The sequence below is a fragment of the Carex rostrata genome, chromosome 7 (genome assembly GCF_964058835.1).
Source record: "Carex rostrata chromosome 7, lpCarRost1.2, whole genome shotgun sequence".
Lineage (NCBI taxonomy): Eukaryota > Viridiplantae > Streptophyta > Magnoliopsida > Poales > Cyperaceae > Carex > Carex rostrata.
In genome coordinates, this window is record NC_135924.1 from 179,425 (window position 1) to 200,767 (window position 21,343).

Below are 21,343 nucleotides of genomic sequence, written 5' to 3' on the forward strand. Positions count from 1 at the left end.
TCGGGTGTTACATTTATCAAAAGAAAAAAAAAATCTCCCACACAAATCTTAGCACATATCAAACAATTTAGTTTTAACATTAAATAAAAGAATAGGATTAAAATGCCTCGTTGGTTTTGTGTTCCATCATACTCTAACATTATTATCTCTATTTTCAAAGTTAAAACAATCGATCTGAACAATTCAACACGATTTCCATATTAAAATGTGCTCGGATACAAAATTTTATATTTTTTAAAATTGTTTTGCTATTTTTTAAGATAGATACAAAATCAATGTTCTTAGAATATTATGGATCATTAAAAAATAGTGATTTTTTTTATCTCTCTAAACAATTAGTAAGAAATTTCTAAAAATTATAAAATATGTTATCCAAACACATTTCAATATGCAGATAATCATGTGATGTATTTATGTGTGAAACTGAACAACTTCACAAGTGATGTATTTATGTGTGAAGTTTATAAATTTTTACATAAAGTATAAGTCAAGCGGTCAAAAAATAATGAAAAATAAATAAATAGATTAATTCAAAAATTTATAGATTTAACATGTAAGAGCATTACTACTGAGATTAATTGATTTCTGCATTATAGATTTGTAGTTCAAAATCAATCCGATAAATCTTAATGCAAATCAAACTGTTCAGATCGAACATTAGACCAAATACCATCAGACCACTCCACTCATTGTTTGAAGGACATTCAATAATACATGCATTTTACAATTTGGTGTTTCAGTTTTGATTTTTTTTGTCAACAAGTTAAATTTTACTCACCGATCTACTTTATAAATGACATACTTACATGAAAATTTTTAATTTTCGAATTAATTTAGTATAAAATCAAGCGGTATAAAGAAGAAAATTTATAAGTTAAATTTGATATATTTATTTATTACTTGATTTTATACTAAATTAGTTCAAAAGTATAATTATAAATTTTACATATAAACACATCATTCACCAAATAGATTAGTTTCAATAGTTTGAGTTTGCCGTGTGAAATAAATCCAACTAATTTTTGAGCTTAATAATATTTAATGGCGCACCTGTCTGTGTGCTATCAGTACTTTTATTTTTCTATTGCAAATAATCACATCAGTACGTTCAGAATCTTTGTAGCAATTACCAATGATAGAAATATTAAGGCTCCTATCAACATAAAATATTCATTAATATTTTATTAATTAGACAAAAAGAGTATTCAATGATCCACTTATAAACAAGATATGTGCTCAGGTGATATATATATATATATATACTAACAATCCACTAAACTTAATTATCATATTCTCTTTCTAATTTACTATTATTTATATTTTCTACGTCATTAATTGAACTTTGAAAATGAATGAAAATCTTTGTGAGGGTGTCTTTTATTTTGATATTTAAAAAAAAAAGAATGTGCCTGAGGTGATCGTGGTAAAAAAAAATCAGAGTAAGAATGATAATAGAAACTACACAATGTGATTATGAATATATATATATATATATATATATATATATATATATATATATATACACACGATGCCATAATAATGACCGTCTGAAGCTTTTAGGGTATGTATATGATATGAAAAAGATGAATTTAAGATGATTATTATATTTTTCTTAAAGCAATTATGCACCGAAATTTTTAGTTATACCATATTCCAAAAAAACAAATTAACCAAAAAACCACATTTTTTGGAGAATTATAAAAATACCCGGGCCACCAATTCAATCTGCAGTCCCATTCGGACAGGGCTGCAAGTTTAATTGGAGGCCCCTCTAAAAATTCAAAAATATATTATAATATAATGATATTTAGGGTTTTTGGAGGCCTCTAATTCAATCTGTGCTCTCTAAAAATAGTGCTGCAGATTGAATTGGCAGTCTGGATATTTTTAGAATTCCTCAATTTCAAAGATGTTTTTTTTATTAAATGATATGAACAAAAATTTCGGATACATAGCTGGCACGTGAGCTTACATTTATAAATTTTATTTTACAAACGATACACATTTTTACTGAATTCCGTTTGTTAGTGAAATAAAAGTGAGCTGATGTTGGTGGCTTGCTCTACACGCCAGATCAAATTAAATCGAATCCACATCATTTATAACAAATATTCTGTTTTTGAGATATCGCCATCTTTTGAGATCTTTTTCTGTAAATGGAAAGGAAATCTATTCTATATACTTAATAGTTGATGGCGTGCTACAGTAAAATAAATAGTGTCTTCTTCCTCCGCTTGGAGCAGCTCTCGAATCTTGTCTCCTGTCCTTCAATCCCGAACTCTCTTTCCCAAATCGGACCAAATAACAACCCCTTTCCTCCACCGATCTGTCCAAAGGCCATGCTCTCCTCTCTCCGCGTTCTCTCTTCCTCCTCTCCGGTGGTCCCATCCTCTGCCTCCGCTCCACCGCCGCCTCCGAGCTCCCTTCACTCATCTCCTCCACAGTAGGTATCCTCTCTCTCTTTGAAAATGTTGGCAGGAACTGATCTCTCTCTCTCTCCATCTCTTAGAAATTAGTTCAGTTGTTAAGCTGATATTGATGTAGAACCGTATAAACCGGTCTATTTGTTAAGCTAGTCGAAATAATAGTCACGGTGGTAAGCGGTAACATTGCTGATATTGATATAAAAGCTTCCTATTAATGCCATGTTTATTTCTGTTTTTATTCTCTCCTTTTCACTTGATGCTCTTATCATTTTTCTCACTAAATCTCATTCAAAACTAGATAAAAACAACTTTCTCATATGAAAATTCTAAATTGAAGAAGATTTCATTGATATACTGACCTTAAGCCCTACATAGTTGATAGAGAAAAGGAATTCTGACATCATTAACAAAATTATAAAAAAAAGCTGTATTATGGTAATTATACATTCAATCTGGTATTATGCTCATTTCTGACATCATTAACAAAATTTCCATACAAACAGAGCTTGATCAGACGGTCGAACAGTTGAAGCAGGCATTAGTCGACCAGACCGGCATACCCTCTGATGAGCAATGTTTGATTCACACTGGTCGTATCCTCAGTAATCCTGATACGCTCAGGAGCTATGGTATGTTCATCTCTCCTTTTTGTTTCCTTAATTCTTGAATCTTGTACGAACCAAGATTTCATAATGAAGCAGTTTATTTTTTTTGTTCTTTCTCTTTTGGTATCTTTTGGAAATCTTTGTTTTTCTTTCTCTCATTTACTAATGCATGATAAGTTTTTGTTATAATGGTGCTGAAAGCTGAAAATCACTATCAAAAGATCAAATATATCCTTGTAATTAATGGTCATTTACTTCTATATATCGGAATCTATATATCCTTGTTCGGCATTCCTAGTAATTATTGCAGAGAGCTGCAATTCTGGTTATATGGAACTTTTACTGAAAAAATAATATACAACTCTATAGATATCTTTCTTTTTTACTATGTAAACCAGAGCTAGGAGTTGTAATCAAGGTTAGTACAGAGGTTAAGAGGGATTGTAATATGCTATAAATAGCAGACAGAGACACTTGTAAATTCATTCAAAAAGGAAATACAAATTCCATTTCTCTTTCTAAAATCTTTTAGTTTGTTTCTCTCTTCATTTCCTTAATTCTTGAAAATCTTGAACGAACCAAGATTTCATAATGAAGCAGGGTTTTTTCGGGTAAAAATTTTAACGGAGTAGTTTTTGCTTCATGCAGCACACTAACCCTATGCAGCAATGTTTTTATTCTATAGTATGTGTGCTGCATGAAGCCAAAACTGATCTTTCTCTTTTTGGTATCTTCCGAAAATCTTTTGTTAATCTTGCATGCTGAATATCTCTTTAAACTTGTAATTTTGAACATGTTTTACTAATTGATTGTTCTTTCTCCTTGTGCAGAAATGGATCTAGATAAGGATATACACTTGTTTCGTATTGGACCAGCATCACCCAGCACATCCACTGGCTCTATGTCAAAAGAAAGCACTCCAACAACACCCACTGATCAGACCTATGAAGAGGGTCCATATAAAACCCATCCCGGGTTTATCAATAAAGTTGCCATAGCCAAACTAATGAAGAATATGCCCAATTTAAGTAATCTTGCAGATTTTCCAGATTCCTGGGCTGATTGGCTTGAAAGCCCAACTGTACTACATACCTTTTTATTACACCAGTTGCATGACACTGTGCGCAGGGAAAGTTTAAATGCTCAATCTGGTATCAACATCCAGTATGAGGTTCCAAAGGTGGAATGCATGTATTATGCTCAATCTGGTATTCCGCATGGAAGAGAGAAGTTGAATTATGGTATTATGCTCAGAATTTTGTTAATGATGTCATAATTCTAATAATACTACATACCTTAATGCATGTACATATGGTAATTATACAGTGTAGCATAGATTCACTTCTAGAAAAAAGCTGTAAAGCACATGTTGTTTCTTGAGAGTGTCACTAACAAGCAGAGAAGTATAAACAAATTGAATCTTCTTTAATTTGCAAAAATGTTAAATTTTATAAAATGAGAAAGCTAGAAATGTACAAATGGTGCAGATAGCTACAATGTTTGTCAGGACGGGTTTGGAATAAGAATAATACACTTGGGGCTGCACCACTGTCTATATCAGGCCAGGGGTAAAAAGGTTTCCTTTGTTTGAACAATTTAAAAAATCTCTCATGATCTGTGCCTTGACTGTCCAGGTGAAAAGAGCTGAAAACAAGCACAACAACCAATTGAGGGGTGACATGTGCAGTTAACCTCTTCTGATTGAACAATATAGGGTAGGTGGGGTCTGGTCCCTTGCTAGCAACCTCCTTGATTCGTCTCTGTTGGAGAGTTTACCAATCTCCTTTGTTGAGCTAAAAATGAAGGCATCCATTGCACAATCAAGCAAAGTTGATGATGAGAGCAATTCAAAAGGTAAGAGACTTTCCATTGAATTTATACTATTTGATAGAGTTAGTTATTTGGAGATCTAGTCGACAGGACCAAAATTTCATAATATCACTGTACCAATTTTATGACATGATCTAATGTTATTATTTCAGATGCCTGCTATGTCATGTTTCACACTGTGCGTTGGGCCTGTACCATTGGGGTAAATATCCAATTTTTTCATTTTTTTTTCATTTTTTTTGCACCATGAATGTACTGCTTTTTTGTTATCCTGCTTTGAGGACCATACCAGCGTATATAACCTTAAGCAATGAAAAACACTGTCTAATTATCGATTTTTTAAAGGACATGCATAGAGAAGTACCAAAAATGATGAAATGTAAAACAAGCAGAATGGGTAGGTCAGATGAAATGTTTGAAACTTGAGAGGATAATTTTATTTTAATTTAACATTCAATTAGTGGACCTTTTCCTTCTGTTGCACATCTATTTATAACAATATTGTATTATTCCTACATTTTCAGAATCTCGAACATTCAATCTTAAACCTGGTATGATGTTGACTGGTCTGATGTGATTTTCTAATCTAATGATCTTGAATATTATTCTTTTGATTTCTGTTATTTACTAAAGCTTTACTTCTCTCGTCCTTCAGCTTAGTCATCGACACTCTCGCTAGCCCAACAATTCCAAAGGTCTACCTCTCTTCTCCTTCAGCATAGTCGTGTTCTCGCTGACCTTTACTTGCTCTATTGGTAAGATTTCTGAAATCTATTGTTGCATTTTTTTTAATCAGCTGATTAGGATCATGGTTTACAATATTGCTTCCACAAGAGTCGCTTAGGCCAGTTGTTCACTACTGCTAGCAGTTGAACCATTGTGCAATTTTCTCTCCTCTATATTGCTATTCTATCTTAAGGTATTTTTGTTTCTTATTGTTTGCCTCTCTTATGTCGCCCAATTTAGGGTTTCATTGATTTTGCTCAAAATTTTTTTCTTCTCTTATGCTTTTTCCATGCGAGGTCATTCGCCTGCAAAGTTACAATTTCCAACTCTGTGCCTTGCCCTATTTGCAATTGGACCAGTTGGGTAGGTTAGGCCTTTTTATTTTGGGTTAATGGCGGTTCAAGAGGTCACGTAGGTAATTGTTTTTCTTTCATTTTCTTATGCACTTTATTCATTTATTGAAATTTCTTACTCCTTGCACATTAACTGTTCGTTGTAATACCCGATTCGATAGAGAGCCTACAGAACAAAGCAACAAAACATTGTAGACCACAATAGGAACACAAGGAAATGGAGCATAGGACTGCTATAAACAAATCAAACAAATGTTTTAATTTATTTCCCTTTTTTATTCTTATACTTAAAAAATAAAATATAGCCCACATAGGGGTTTATGTGTAACAAGTCTATACTGGGCAAGTCTATGTTAAACCAGATTAGACATATCTTTCATGACTAACTGAAGACTTTTTGAATTCGAAATAGGAAATGGCATACACTCTTTTCTTTGATACATGGAAAAGAAAGAACATCAACCAACTTCCTCCGTGACAATTCTCTTTCCAACAGGGGGGCAATCAGAAAGTTTATCTATTTAATAGACCACCAGAAAGCCATTTGATATCTGATCAAGTACAGCAAACTACAAGGTATACTTGCTTATATTCATTTTGTTTAAAATACAACTCTCTGGTTTATTTCCCTTTCTTCACTCTTATGCTTTTCTTAAAATGAAAATAGGCCAAATAGGAATTTATGTTCTTACATGCACCAATTATTTATTTAAAAAAAAAATGTGAACCAATTTCCTTCATGGCACTTTTCTTTTGACATTCACTGAAATGAAATTTGATATTAATTGTAAAAACATAATGCTTTCTGTGAAATTTTTGTTGACAGAAATAACCTTCAAACTATGGTACCATTTTTACTTTGCATTTTGCTTAGCCAAAGCAATAGCAACACCATTAGCATAATGATATGATAGTTCACTATATTCGTACACACTTATTCAACATTTGTTGTACTTCCACAACCAAGGCATAAAAAGGAAACAAACACATTTTATACAAATATTAAAAGCATGCTAAAATCCAAATATCCTGTTACATTACTTGCACTCCACAAAACAAACTAACACGTTTATTTCTCCATTTTACAGCAGTAAAAGGAGCAAAGCAAGAGAAGAAAGTGAATATTGTATCATCATACAAACAATTTCACATATTTTGTTAATTGGAAATATTGTTGTGTTCAAAACACTTGAAATCATTTTTGATAAAACATTGTACAAAATAGTTGTGTTTGGCAGTATAGTAACAAAAGTTAGCATGCTATCTCATAGCAATATAGCATAGTGCTTATCCATCTTCCAATTCCAAACACAACTGATAAGTTGATGTTAATTTATCTCAGGTAGCATAATAATCTAATACTTTGTGATATAGTTTTAGTTATATCTCAGTACAATTGTTCTCGCTTTCTAACTATCTTTTATTTTTCTTTTTCGCCTCAACACCCGATACCGAAGCAAAGCGAGGCATGCATCTAGTTAGTAAGATTTTTGAACAAATTCTGTTAAGTGTAGTTCAATTAGGTAAAAAAAAATGGCTGGTACAGATACATTTCACAATCGGTTTTGCTTCCTTTTAGAACTAATTTGCTATTGGAATTTGTACTGATCCTTTTTATCTTATCTCTTTCCCATACTTCTCTTAGGTAATTAATATATTTTTTAAATATTTGTACTTGTTATAAAGGACATTGAGATTTCAGGTAAAGATAAAGTTTATGTTTTATATTTTTTTTCAACAAATGCTAATTTTATAAATATTTTAATAACTTCTATAAATTTGTTTAATAGCTTGAACAACTAATCTTTTCAGTCTTCAATCTGAACCTATGACCATAGAGTAAGGTACATTATATTGTATTTTCATTTACTAGTAATTAGAAATTATTACTGACTCAAAATTTTGGCACTTTTACATAGTATAAATCAATTTAAATTCAACAACTCAATTTAGATTATTTGCACCCTATGCTAAATAAATATCAGCCAATAAGTGATAAAACGAATAGAATTTGCTCTAATTGCACCGTATGATTCAAATATAAATTCAAGAAGCGATAAAACAAATGTAAATTCGACAACTCAATTTAGGTTGCACCCTATGATTCAATGTGATTAACTTCTAATTGCTCTAATTGCTATCCGTATGTTATACTAGGTGAAGAATTTGCCAATGTGAAGTTGATTACCTTGAATAGGCCTTGTCAATTGAATGTCATCTCTTCTCGAGTGGTACGTCCTTTGTATTAGTTTTAGTTTGCAAGTCGGGGAAGCATTTTTTTTTCCTTTTAAGTCAAGTAAATATTTTTTTTCTGATTCAGCAGATTGCTCTTTTGGCTCAATATTTAAAAAAATGGGACAGAGATATGATGCGAAGTTGGTCATCTTCCAGGTATACATTGATTTGTAATTTTCTTGTATCATATAATTCTAGGTTACTCAAGTATCATTACTACATTAATTATATGCCATGTTGTTTACTTTTTTTTTTACATTATTTCTATTGTATTAGATAGCTAAGGAATTACTGGCCTGTGTGCTTGCTTCCCATTAGATGTGCAGTTTCGTGCACCTGACCGGTAGAAGTCAGCTAAAGCTGACTTGACCGTGATTTGTTAGTTATTTCTGTTTTATCATCTCATGCAACTGAATTCACTTTTTGTTGTATTTTAATTAAAGGGTTTTTCTTGTGTCATTTTTAAGGAAGTTGAGGGAATATTTCAAGGGAGGAGTCCGCGGCACGTGAGCTGAGAAGCACAACTTGATTGCATTGATTTTAAAGGTAACTAAACTGCAAATCTGATTGGTTTGATTCAGGTATTCTTCTTGTCAGAGTTTATGAAAGGTACGTTTCAATTATTGTTGTTTACTTTTTTGTACCTTCTTTCTATTGCATTAGATAGCTTAGGAATTGGTGGTCTTTGTGCTTGCTTCTCATTAGATGTGCAGTTTCGTGTACCTGACCGGTAGAAGTCACCTAAAGTTGACTTGGCCGTGACCTGTTAGTTATTTCTGTTTTATCATCCCATTCAACTGATTTCACTTTTTGTTGTATTTCAGTTTAAGGGCTTTTCTTGTGGAATTTTGAAGGAATCTGAGCGAGTATTGGAAGGGAGGAGTCCGCGGCAGCTGAGCTGAGAAGCACAACTTGATGGCATTGATTTTGAAGGTAACTAAACTGCACATCTGTTTGGTTTGATTCAGGTATTCTTCTTGTCAGAGTTTATGAAAGGTACGTTTCAATTATTGTTGTTTACTTTTTTGTACCTTCTTTCTATTGCATTAGATAGCTTAAGAATTGGTGGCCTGTGTGCTTGCTTCTCATTAGATGTGCAGTTTCGTGTACCTGACCCGTAGAAGTCAACTAAAGTTGACTTGGCCGTGACTTGTTAGTTATTTCTGTTTTATCATCACATGCAACTGATTTCACTTTTTGTTGTATTTTAATTTAAGGGCATTTCTTGCAGAATTTTGAAGGAAGCAAAGGGAATATTTCAAGGGAAAAGTCCGTGGCACGTGAGATGAGAAGCACAACTTGATGGGATTGATTTTGAAGGTAACTAAACTGCAAATCTGTTTGGTTTGATTCAGGTATTCTTCTTGTTAGAGTTTATGAAAGGTACATTTCAATTATTTTTGTTTACTTTTTTGTACCTTCTTTCTATTGCATTAGATAGCTTAGGAATTGGTGGCCTGTGTGCTTGCTTCTCATTAGATGTGCAGTTTCGGGTACCTGACCCGTAGAAGTCAACTAAAGTTGACTTGGCCGTGACTTGTTAGTTATTTTTGTTTTATCATCCCATTCAACTGATTTCACGTTTTGTTGCATTTCAGTTTAAGGGCTTTTCTTGTGGAATTTTGAAGGAATCTGAGCGAGTATTGGAAGGGTGGAGTCCGCGGCAGCTGAGCTGAGAAGCACAACTTGATGGCATTAATTTTGAAGGTAACTAAACTGCAAATCTGTTTGGTTTGATTCATGTATTCTTCTTGTCAGAGTTTATAAAAGGTACGTTTCAATTATTGTTGTTTACTTTTTTTTACCTTCTTTCTATTGCATTAGATATCTTAGGAATTGCTGGCCTGTGTGCTTGCTTCTCATTAGATATGCAGTTTCGTGTACCTGACCCGTAGAAGTCAACTAAAGTTGACTTGGTCGTGACCTGTTAGTTATTTCTGTTTTATCATCCCACTCAACTGATTTCACTTTTTGTTGTATTTTAGTTTAAAGGCTTTTCTTGTGAAATTTTGAAAGAAGCTGAGCGAATATTTGAAAGGAGGAGTCCACGGCAGCTGAGCTGAGAAGCACAACTTGATGGCATTGATTTTGAAGGTAACTAAACTGCAAATCTGTTTGGTTTAATTCAGATATTCTTCTATCCATATTTTATAAAAGGTACGTTTCAATTATTGTTGTTTACTTTTTTTTGACTTTTCTCTATTGCATTAGATAGCTGAGGAATTGCTGGCATGTGTGCTTCCTTCCCATTAGATGTGCAGTTTCGTGTACCTGACCCGTAGAAGTCAACTAAAGTTGACTTGGCTGTGACTTGTTAGTTATTTCTTTTTTATCATCCCATGCAACTGATTTCACTTTTTGTTGTATTTTAATTTAAGGGCATTTCTTGCGGAATTTTGAAGAAAGCAGAGGGAATATTTCAAGAGAGGAGTCCGCGGCACGTGAGCTAAGAAGCACAACTTGATGACATTGATTTTTAAGGTAACTAAACTGCAAATCTGTTTGGTTTGATTCAGGTATTCTTCTTGTTAGAGTTTATGAGAGGTACGTTTCAATTATTGTTGTTTACTTTTTTGTACCTTCTTTCTATTGCATTAGATAGCTTAGGAATTGGTGTCCTGTGTGCTTGCTTCTCATTAGATGTGCAGTTTCCGGTACCTGACTCGTAGAAGTCAACTAAAGTTGACTTGGCCGTGACTTGTTAGTTATTTCTGTTTTATCGTCCCATTCAACTGATTTCACTTTTTGTTGTATTTCAGTTTAAGGGCTTTTCTTGTGGAATTTTGAAGGAATCTGAGCGAGTATTCGAAGGGAGGAGTCCGCGGCAGCTGAGCTGAGAAGCACAACTTGATGGCATTGATTTTGAAGGTAACTAAACTGCAAATCTGTTTTGTGTGATTCAGGTATTCTTCTTGTCAGAGTTTATGAAAGGTACGTTTCAATTATTGTTGTTTACTTTTTTGTACCTTCTTTCTATTGCATTAGATAGCTTAGGAATTGGTGGCCTGTGTGCTTGCATCTCATTAGATGTGCAGTTTCGTGTAACTGACCGGTAGAAGTCAACTAAAGTTGACTTGGCCGTGACTTGTTTGTTATTTCTGTTTTATCATCCCATTCAACTGATTTCACGTTTTGTTGTATTTCGGTTTAAGGGCTTTTTCTTGTGGAATTTTAAAGGAATCTGAGCGAGTATTGGAAGTGAGGAGTCCGCTGCAGCTGAGCTGAGAAGCACAACTTGATGACATTGATTTTGAAGGTAACTAAACTGCAAATTTGTTTGGTTTGATTCATGTATTCTTCTTGTAAGAGTTTATGAAAGGTACGTTTCAATTATTGTTGTTTACTTTTTTGTACCTTCTTTCTATTGCATTAGATAGCTTAGGAATTGGTGTCCTGTGTGCTTGCTTCTCATTAGATGTGCAGTTTCGGTTACCTGACCGGTAGAAGTCACCTAAAGTTGACTTGGCCGTGACTTGTTAGTTATTTCTGTTTTATCGTCCCATTCAACTGATTTCACTTTTTGTTGTATTTCAGTTTAAGGCTTTTCTTGTAGAATTTTGAAGGAATCTGAGCGAGTATTGGAAGGGAGGATTCCGCGGCAGCTGAGCTGAGAAGCACAACTTGATGGCATTGATTTTGAAGGTAACTAAACTGCAAATTTGTTTGGTTTAATTCAGGTGTTCTTCTATCCATATTTTATAAAAGGTACGTTTCAATTATTGTTGTTTACTTTGTTTTTTGACTTTTCTCTATTGCATTAGATAGCTGAGGAATTGCTGGCATGTGTGCTTCCTTCCAATTAGATGTGCAGTTTAGTGTACCTGGCCGGTAGAAATCAGTTAAAGCTGACTTTTCCGTGACTTGTTAGTTATTTATATTTTATTATTCCATGCAACTAAATTCACTTTTTGTTTTATTTTAATTTGAGGGCTTTTCTTGTGTCATTTTTAAGGAAACTGAGCGAATATTTGAAAGGAGGAGTCCGCGGCAGCTGAGCTGAGAAGCACAACTTGATGGCATTTATTTTGAAGGAAACTAAACTGCAAATCTGTTTGGTTTGATTCAGTTATTCTTCTTGTCAGAGTTTATGAAAGGTACGTTTAAATTATTGTTGTTTACTTTTTTGTACCTTCTTTCTATTGCATTAGATAGCATAGGAATTGGTGGCATGTGTGCTTGCATCTCATGAGATGTGCAGTTTCGTGTACCTGACCGGTAGAAGTCAACTAAAGTTGACTTGGCCGTGAGTTGTTAGTTATTTCTGTTTTATCATCCCATTCAATTGATTTCACGTTTTGTTGTATTTCAGTTTAAGGACTTTTCTTGTGGAATTTTGAAGGAATCTGAGCGAGTATTGGAAGGGAGGAGTCCGCGGCAGCTGAGCTGAGAAGCACAACTTGATGGCATTGATTTTGAAGGTAACTAAACTGCAAATTTGTTTGGTTTGATTCAGGTATTCTTTTTGTAAGAGTTTATGAAAGGTACGTTTCAATTATTGTTGTTTACTTTTTTGTACCTTCTTTCTATTGCATTAGATAGCTTAGGTATTGGTGGCCTGCGTGCTTGCTTCTCATTAGATGTGCAGTTTCGTGTACCTGACTGGTAGAAGTCAACTAAAGTTGACTTGGCCGTGACTTGTTAGTTATTTCTGTTTTATCGTGCCATTCAACTGATTTCAGTTTTTGTTGTATTTTAGTTTAAGGGCTTTTCTTGTGGAATTTTGAAGGAATCTGAGTGAGTATTCGAAGGGAGGAGTCCGCGGCAGCTGAGCTGAGAAGCACAACTTGATGGCATTGATTTTGAAGGTAACTAAACTGCAAATCTGTTTGGTTTGATTCAGGTATTCTTCTTGTCAGAGTTTATGAAAGGTACGTTTCAATTATTGTTGTTTACTTTTTTGTACCTTCTTTCTATTGCATTAGATAGCTTAGGAATTGGTGGCCTGTGTGCTTGCATCTCATTAGATATGCAGTTTCGGGTACCTGACCCGTAGAAGTCAACTAAAGTTGACTTGGCCGTGACTTGTTAGTTATTTCTGTTTTATCGTCCCATTCAACTGATTTCACTTTTTTGTGTATTTCAGTTTAAGGGCTTTTCTTGTGGAATTTTAAAGGAATCTGAGCGAGTATTGGAAAGGTGGAGTCCGCTGCAGCTGAGCTGAGAAGCACAACTTGATGACGTAGATTTTGAAGGTAACTAAACAGCAAATTTGTTTGGTTTGATTCAGGTATTCTTCTTGTAAGAGTTTATGAAAGGTACGTTTCAATTATTGTGGCTTACTTTTTTGTACCTTCTTTCTATTGCATTAGATAGCTTAGGAATTGGTGGCCTGTGTGCTTGCATCTCATTAGATATGCAGTTTCGGGTACCTGACCCGTAGAAGTCAACTAAAGTTGACTTGGCCGTGACTTGTTAGTTATTTCTGTTTTATCGTCCCATTCAACTGATTTCACTTTTATGTGTATTTCAGTTTAAGGGCTTTTCTTTTGGAATTTTAAAGGAATCTGAGCGAGTATTGGAAGGGTGGAGTCCGCTGCAGCTGAGCTGAGAAGCACAACTTGATGACGTAGATTTTGAAGGTAACTAAACTGCAAATTTGTTTGGTTTGATTCAGGTATTCTTCTTGTAAGAGTTTATGAAAGGTACGTTTCAATTATTGTGGCTTACTTTTTTGTACCTTCTTTCTATTGCATTAGATAGCTAAGGAATTGGTGTCCTGTGTGCTTGCTTCCCATTAGATGTGCAGTTTCGGGTACCTGACCCGTAGAAGTCAACTAAAGTTGACTTGGCCGTGACTTGTTAGTTATTTCTGTTTTATTGTGCCATTCAACTGATTTCACTGTTTGTTGTATTTTAGTTTAAGGGCTTTTCTTGAAGAATTTTGAAGGAATCTGAGTGAGTATTCGAAGGGAGGAGTCGGCGGCAGCTGAGCTGAGAAGCACAACTTGATGGCATTGATTTTGAAGGTAACTAAACTGCAAATCTATTTGGTTTGATTCAGGTATTCTTCTTTCAGAGTTTATGAAAGGTACGTTTCAATTATTGTTGTTTACTTTTTTGTACCTTCTTTCTATTGCATTAGATAGCTTAGGAATTGGTGGCCTGTGTGCTTGCATCTCAATAGATGTGCAGTTTCGTGTACCTGACTGGTAGAAATCAACTAAAGTTGACTTGGCCGTTACTTGTTAGTTATTTCTGTTTTATCGTCCCATTCAACTGATTTCACTTTATGTTGTATTTCAGTTTAAGGGCTTTTCTTGTGGAATTTTGAAGGAATCTGAGCGAGTATTGGAAGGGAGGAGTCCGCGGCAGCTGAGCTGAGAAGCACAACTTGATGGCATTGATTTTGAAGTTAACTAAACTGCAAATCTGTTTTGTTTGATTCAAGTATTCTTCTTGTCAGAGTTTATGAAAGGTACGTTTCAATTATTGTTGTTTACTTTTTTGTACCTTCTTTCTATTGCATTAGATAGCTAAGGAATTGGTGTCCTGTGTGCTTGCTTCTCATTAGATGTGCAGTTTCGGGTAGCTGACCCGTAGAAGTCAACTAAAGTTGACTTGGCCGTGACTTGTTAGTTATTTCTGTTTTATCGTGCCATTCAACTGATTTTACTTTTTGTTGTATTTCAGTTTAAGGGCTTTTCTTGTGGAATTTTGAAGGAATCTGAGGGAGTATTCGAAGGGAGGAGTCCGCGGCAGCTGAGCTGAGAAGCACAACTTGATGGCATTGATTTTGAAGGTAACTAAACTGCAAATCTGTTTTGTTTGATTCAGGTATTCTTCTTGTCAGAGTTTATGAAAGGTACGTTTCAATTATTGTTGTTTACTTTTTTGTACCTTCTTTCTATTGCATTAGATAGCTTAGGAATTGGTGTCCTGTGTGCTTGCTTCTCATTAGATGTGCAGTTTCGTGTACCTGACCCGTAAAAGTCAACTAAAGTTGACTTGGCCGTGACTTGTTAGTTATTTCTGTTTTATCGTCCCATTCAACTGATTTCACTTTTTGTTGTATTTCAGTTTAAGGGCTTTTCTTGTGGAATTTTGAAGGAATCTGAGCGAGTATTGTAAGGGAGGAGTCCGCGGCAGCCGAGCTGAGAAGCACAACTTGATGGCATTGATTTTGAAGGTAACTAAACTGCAAATCTGTTTGGTTTGATTCAGGTATTGTTCTTGTCAGAGTTTATGAAAGGTACGTTTCAATTATTGTTGTTTACTTTTTTGTCCCTTCTTTCTATTGCATGAGATAGCTTAGGAATTGGTGTCCTGTGTGCTTGCTTCTCATTAGATGTGCAGTTTCGGGTACCTGACCCGTAGAAGTCAACTAAAGTTGACTTGGCCGTGACTTGTTAGTTATTTCTGTTTTATCGTCTCATTCAACTGATTTCACTTTTTGTTGTATTTCAGTTTAAGGGCTTTTCTTGTGGAATTTTGAAGGAATCTGAGGGAGTATTGGAAGGGAGGAGTCCGCGGCAGCTGAGCTGAGAAGCACAACTTGATGGCATTGATTTTGAAGGTAACTAAACTGCAAATCTGTTTGGTTTGATTCAGGTATTCTTCTTGTAAGAGTTTATGAAAGGTACGTTTCAATTATTGTTGTTTATTTTTTTGTACCTTCTTTCTATTGCATTAGATAGCTTTGGAATTGGTGGCCTGTGTGCTTGCATCTCATTAGATGTGAAGTTTCGGGTACCTGACCCGTAGAAGTCAAGTAAAGTTGACTTGGCCGTGACTTGTTAGTTATTTCTGTTTTATCGTCCCATTCAACTGATTTCACTTTTTTGTGTATTTCAGTTTAAGGGCTTTTCTTGTGGAATTTTAAAGGAATCTGAGCGAGTATTGGAAGGGTGGAGTCCGCTGCAGCTGAGCTGAGAAGGTCAACTTGATGACATAGATTTTGAAGGTAACTAAACTGCAAATCTGTTTGGTTTGATTCAGGTATTCTTCTTGTAACAGTTTATGAAATGTACGTTTCAATTATTGTTGTTTACTTTTTTGTACCTTCTTTCTATTGCATTAGATAGCTTAGGAATTTTGTGGCCTGTGTGCTTGCATCTCATTAGATGTGCAGTTTTGGGTACCTGACCCGTAGAAGTCAACTAAAGTTGACTTGGCCGTGACTTGTTAGTTATTTCTCTTTTATCGTCCCATTCAACTGATTTCACTTTTTGTTGTATTTCAGTTTAAGGGCTTTTCTTGTGGAATTTTGAAGGAATCTGAGGGAGTATTCGAAGGGAGGAGTCCGCGGCAGCTGAGCTGGGAAGCACAACTTGATGGCATTGATTTTGAAGGTAACTAAACTGCAAATCTGTTTGGTTTGATTCAGGTAATCTTCTTGTAAGTGTTTATGAAAGGTACGTTTCAATTATTGTTGTTTACTTTTTTGTACCTTCTTTCTATTGCATTAGATAGCTTAGGAATTGGTGGCCTGTGTGCTTGCATCTCATTAGATGTGCAGTTTCGGGTACCTGACCCGTAGAAGTCGACTAAAGTTGACTTGGCCGTGACTTGTTAGTTATTTCTGTTTTATCGTCCCATTCAACTGATTTCACTTTTTTGTGTATTTCAGTTTAAGGGCTTTTCTTGTGGAATTTTAAAGGAATCTGAGCGAGTATTGGAAGGGTGGAGTCCGCGGCAGCTGAGCTGAGAAGCTCAACTTGATGACATAGATTTTGAAGGTAACTAAACTGCAAATTTGTTTGGTTTGATTCAGGTATTCTTCTTGTAAGAGTTTATGAAAGGTACGTTTCAATTATTGTGGCTTACTTTTTTGTACCTTCTTTCTATTGCATTAGATAGCTAAGGAATTGGTGTCCTGTGTGCTTGCTTCTCATTAGATGTGCAGTTTCGGGTACCTGACCCGTAGAAGTCAACTAAAGTTGACTTGGCCGTGACTTGTTAGTTATTTCTGTTTTATCGTCCCATTCAACTGATTTCATGTTTTGTTGTATTTCAGTTTAAGGGCTTTTCTTGTGGAATTTTGAAGGAATCTGAGCGAGTATTGGAAATGAGGAGCCCGCTGCAGCTGAGCTGAGAAGCACAACTTGATAGCATTGATTTTGAAGGTAACTAAACTGCAAATCTGTTTGCTTTGATTCAGTTATTTTTCTTGTCAGAGTTTATGAAAGGTACGTTTCAATTATTGTTGTTTACTTTTTTGTACCTTCTTTCTATTGCACTAGATAGCTGAGTAGTTGATGTCTTGTGTGCTTGCTTCCCATTAGATGTGCGGTTTCGTGAACCTGACCGTTAGAAGTCAGCCAAAGCTGACTTCGCCGTGACTTGTTAGTTATTTTTGTTTTATCATCCCACGCAACTGATTTCACTTTTTGTTGTATTTTAATTTAAGGGGATTTCTAGCGGAATTTTGAAGGAAACGGAGGGAATATTTCTAGGGACGAGTCCGCGGCACGTGAGCTGAGAAGCACAACTTGATGGCATTGATTTTGAAGGTAACTAAACTGCAAATCTGTTTGGTTTGATTCAAGTATTCTTCTTGTCAGAGTTTATGAAAGGTACGTTTCAATTATTGTTGTTTACTTTTTTGTACCTTCTTTCTATTGCATTAGATAGCTTAGGAATTGGTGGCCTGTGTGCTTGCTTCTCATTAGATGTGCAGTTTCGTGTACCTGACCGGTAGAAGTCAACTAAAGTTGACTTAGCCGTGACTTGTTAGTTATTTCTGTTTTATCATCCCATTCAACTTATTTCACGTTTTGCTGTATTTCAGTTTAAGGTCTTTTCTTGTGGAATTTTAAAGGATTCTGAGCGAGTATTGGAAAGGAGGACTCCGCTGCAGTTGAGCTGAGAAGCACAACTTGATGGCATTCATTTTGAAGGTAACTAAACTGCAAATCTGTTTTGTTTGATTCAGGTATTCTTCTTGTCAGAGTTTATGAAAGGTACGTTTCAATTATTATTGTTTACTTTTTTGTACCTTCTTTCTATTGCACTAGATAGCTGAGTAGTTGCTGTCTTGTGTGCTTGCTTCCCATTAGATGTGCGGTTTCGTGTACCTGACCGGTAGAAGCCAGCCAAAGCTGACTTGGCCGTGACTTGTTAGTTATTTATGTTTTATCATCCCATTCAACTGATTTCACGTTTTGCTGTATTTCAGTTTAAGGGCTTTTCTTGCGGAATTTTAAAGGAATCAGAGCGAGTATTGGAAAGGAGGAGTCCGCGTTAGCTGAGCTGAGAAGCACAACTTGATGGCATTGATTTTGAAGGTCACTAAACTGCAAATCTGTTTGGTTTGATTCAGGTATTCTTGTTGTCAGAGTTTATGAAAGGTACGTTTCAATTATTGTTGTTTACTTTTTTGTACCTTCTTTCTATTGCATTAGATAGCTTCGGAATTGGTGGCCTGTGTGCTTGCTTCTCATTAGATGTGCAGTTTCGTGTACCTGACCCGTAGAAGTCAACTAAAGTTGACTTGGCCGTGACTTGTTAGTTATTTCTGTTTTATCATCCCATTCAACTTATTTCACGTTTTGTTATATTTCAGTTTAAGGGCTTTTCTTGTGGAATTTTGAAAGAATCTGAGCGAGTATTGGAAGAGAGGTGTCCGCGGCAGCTGAGCTGAGAAGCACAACTTGATCGCATTGATTTTGAAGGTAACTAAACTGCAAATCTGTTTGGTTTGATTCAGGTATTCTTCTTGTCAGAGTTTATGAAAGGTACGTTTCAATTATTGTGGCTTACTTTTTTGTACCTTCTTTCTATTGCATTAGATAGCTAAGGAATTGGTGTCCTGTGTGCTTGCTTCTCATTAAATGTGCAGTTTCGGGTACCTGACCCGTAGAAGTCAACTAAAGTTGACTTGGCCGTGACTTGTTAGTTATTTCTGTTTTATCGTCCCATTCAACTGATTTCATGTTTTGTTGTATTTCAGTTTAAGGGCTTTTCTTGTGGAATTTTAAAGGAATCTGAGCGAGTATTGGAAATGAGGAGCCCGCTGCAGCTGAGCTGAGAAGCACAACTTGATGGCATTGATTTTGAAGGTAACTAAACTGCAAATCTGTTTGCTTTGATTCAGTTATTTTTCTTGTCAGAGTTTATGAAAGGTACGTTTCAATTATTGTTGTTTACTTTTTTGTACCTTCTTTCTATTGCACTATATAGCTGAGTAGTTGATGTCTTGTGTGCTTGCTTCCCATTAGATGTGCGGTTTCGTGAACCTGACCGTTAGAAGTCAGCCAAAGCTGACTTCGCCGTGACTTGTTAGTTATTTTTGTTTTATCATCCCACGCAACTGATTTCACTTTTTGTTGTATTTTAATTTAAGGGGATTTCTAGCGGAATTTTGAAGGAAACGGAGGGAATATTTCTAGGGACGAGTCCGCGGCACGTGAGCTGAGAAGCACAACTTGATGGCATTGATTTTGAAGGTCACTAAACTGCAAATCTGTTTGGTTTGATTCAGGTATTCTTCTTGTCAGAGTTTATGAAAGGTACGTTTCAATTATTGTTGTTTACTTTTTTGTACCTTCTTTCTATTGCATTAGATAGCTTCGGAATTGGTGGCCTGTGTGCTTGCTTCTCATTAGATGTGCAGTTTCGTGTACCTGACCGGTAGAAGTCAACTAAAGTTGACTTAGCCGTGACTTGTTAGTTATTTCTGTTTTATCATCCCATTCAACTTATTTCACGTTTTGTTGTATTTCAGTTTAAGGGCTTTTCTTGTGGAATTTTAAAGGAATCTGAGCGAGTATTGGAAAGGAGGACTCCGCTGCAGTTGAGCTGAGAAGCACAACTTGATGGCATTCATTTTGAAGGTAACTAAACTGCAATTCTGTTTTGTTTGATTCAGGTATTCTTCTTGTCAGAGTTTATGAAAGGTACGTTTCAATTATTATTGTTTACTTTTTTGTACCTTCTTTCTATTGCACTAGATAGCTGAGTAGTTGCTGTCTTGTGTGCTTGCTTCCAATTAGATGTGCGGTTTCGTGTACCTGACCGGTAGAAGTCAGCCAAAGCTGACTTGGCCGTGACTTGTTAGTTATTTATGTTTTATCATCCCATTCAACTGATTTCACGTTTTGCTGTATTTCAGTTTAAGGGCTTTTCTTGCGGAATTTTAAAGGAATCAGAGCGAGTATTGGAAAGGAGGAGTCCGCGTCAGCTGAGCTGAGAAGCACAACTTGATGGCATTGATTTTGAAGGTCACTAAACTGCAAATCTGTTTGGTTTGATTCAGGTATTCTTGTTGTCAGAGTTTATGAAAGGTACGTTTCAATTATTGTTGTTTACTTTTTTGTACCTTCTTTCTATTGCATTAGATAGGTTAGGAATTGGCGGCCTGTGTGCTTGCTTCTCATTAGATGTGCAGTTTGGTGTACCTGACCCGTAGAAGTCAACTAAAGTTGACTTGGCCGTGACCTGTTAGTTATTTCTGTTTTATTATCCCACTCAACTGATTTCACTTTTTGTTGTATTTGAGTTTAAGGGCTTTTCTTGTGGAATTTTGAAAGAAGCTGAGCGAATATTTAAAGGGAGGAGTCCACGGCTGCTGTGCTGAGAAGCACAACTTGATGACATTGATTTTGAAGGTAACTAAACTGCAAATCTGTTAGGTTTGATTCAGGTATTCTTCTTGTCAGAGTTTATGAAAGGTACGTTTCAATTATTGTTGTTTACTTTTTTGTACCTTCTTTCTATTGCATTAGATAGGTTAGGAATTGGTGGCTTGTGTGCTTGCTTCTCATTAGATGTGCAGTTTCGGGTACCTGACCCGTAGAAGTCAACTAAAGTTGACTTGGCCGTGACCTGTTAGTTATTTCTGTTTTATCATCCCATTCAACTGATTTCATGTTTTGTTGTATTTCAGTTTAAGGGCTTTTCTTGTGGAATTTTGAAGGAATCTGAGCGAGTATTTAAAGGGAGGAGTCCACGGCTGCTGTGCTGAGAAGCACAACTTGATGACATTGATTTTGAAGGTAACTAAACTGCAAACTGTTTGGTTTAAATCAGGTATTCTTCTATCCAGATTTTTTGAAAGGTACGTTTCAATTATTGTTGTTTACTTTTTTTTGCCTTTTCTCTATTGCAATTGATAGCTGAAGAATTGTAGGCATGTGTGCTTCCTTCCCATTAGATGTGCAGTTTCGTGTACCTGACCGGTAGAAATCAGCCAAAGCTGACTTGGCCGTGACTTGTTAGTTATTTCTATTTT

The 21,343-nt window shown here is 35.5% G+C and overlaps 1 protein-coding gene and 4 long non-coding RNA genes across 8 annotated transcripts; all 5 read left to right on the forward strand.

Moving 5' to 3' along the window:
* Positions 1-2,305: 2,305 nt before the first annotated feature.
* On the forward strand, positions 2,306-5,053 carry LOC144557331 (uncharacterized). The gene is made up of 4 exons (XM_078305898.1): positions 2,306-2,447; positions 2,930-3,055; positions 3,862-4,272; positions 4,666-5,053. Exons 3-4 carry the CDS (start codon positions 3,864-3,866, stop codon positions 4,677-4,679), a joined length of 423 nt encoding a protein of 140 aa, XP_078162024.1. The 5' UTR covers positions 2,306-2,447; positions 2,930-3,055; positions 3,862-3,863; the 3' UTR covers positions 4,680-5,053.
* A 992-nt stretch (positions 5,054-6,045) lies between these two features.
* Positions 6,046-8,405, forward strand: LOC144557370 (uncharacterized). Its single transcript, XR_013512638.1, has 4 exons — positions 6,046-6,516; positions 7,029-7,421; positions 8,098-8,171; positions 8,264-8,405. It is a non-coding gene; the product is annotated as an uncharacterized LOC144557370 (long non-coding RNA).
* A 2,938-nt stretch (positions 8,406-11,343) lies between these two features.
* LOC144556456 (uncharacterized) lies at positions 11,344-12,593 on the forward strand. The gene is made up of 5 exons (XR_013512458.1): positions 11,344-11,431; positions 11,710-11,817; positions 11,937-12,038; positions 12,128-12,269; positions 12,485-12,593. It is a non-coding gene; the product is annotated as an uncharacterized LOC144556456 (long non-coding RNA).
* A 4,933-nt stretch (positions 12,594-17,526) lies between these two features.
* LOC144556536 (uncharacterized) lies at positions 17,527-18,393 on the forward strand. The gene is made up of 3 exons (XR_013512472.1): positions 17,527-17,687; positions 17,933-18,011; positions 18,290-18,393. It is a non-coding gene; the product is annotated as an uncharacterized LOC144556536 (long non-coding RNA).
* A 696-nt stretch (positions 18,394-19,089) lies between these two features.
* On the forward strand, positions 19,090-21,309 carry LOC144557645 (uncharacterized). Of its 4 annotated transcripts, none has more exons than XR_013512729.1 (6): positions 19,090-19,172; positions 19,457-19,559; positions 19,838-19,946; positions 20,225-20,368; positions 20,612-20,720; positions 21,228-21,309. It is a non-coding gene; the product is annotated as an uncharacterized LOC144557645 (long non-coding RNA). The 4 variants fall into 4 exon arrangements; XR_013512728.1 differs by having other exon boundaries at positions 19,868-19,946; XR_013512731.1 differs by having other exon boundaries at positions 19,868-19,946; positions 20,618-20,720.
* Positions 21,310-21,343: the final 34 nt, after the last annotated feature.

What these genes read in the sequence shown, in the direction of transcription:
- LOC144557331 (XM_078305898.1), top strand. Translation starts at nt 3,864, where the DNA reads ATGGATCTAGATAAGGATATACACTTGTTTCGTATTGGACCAGCATCA.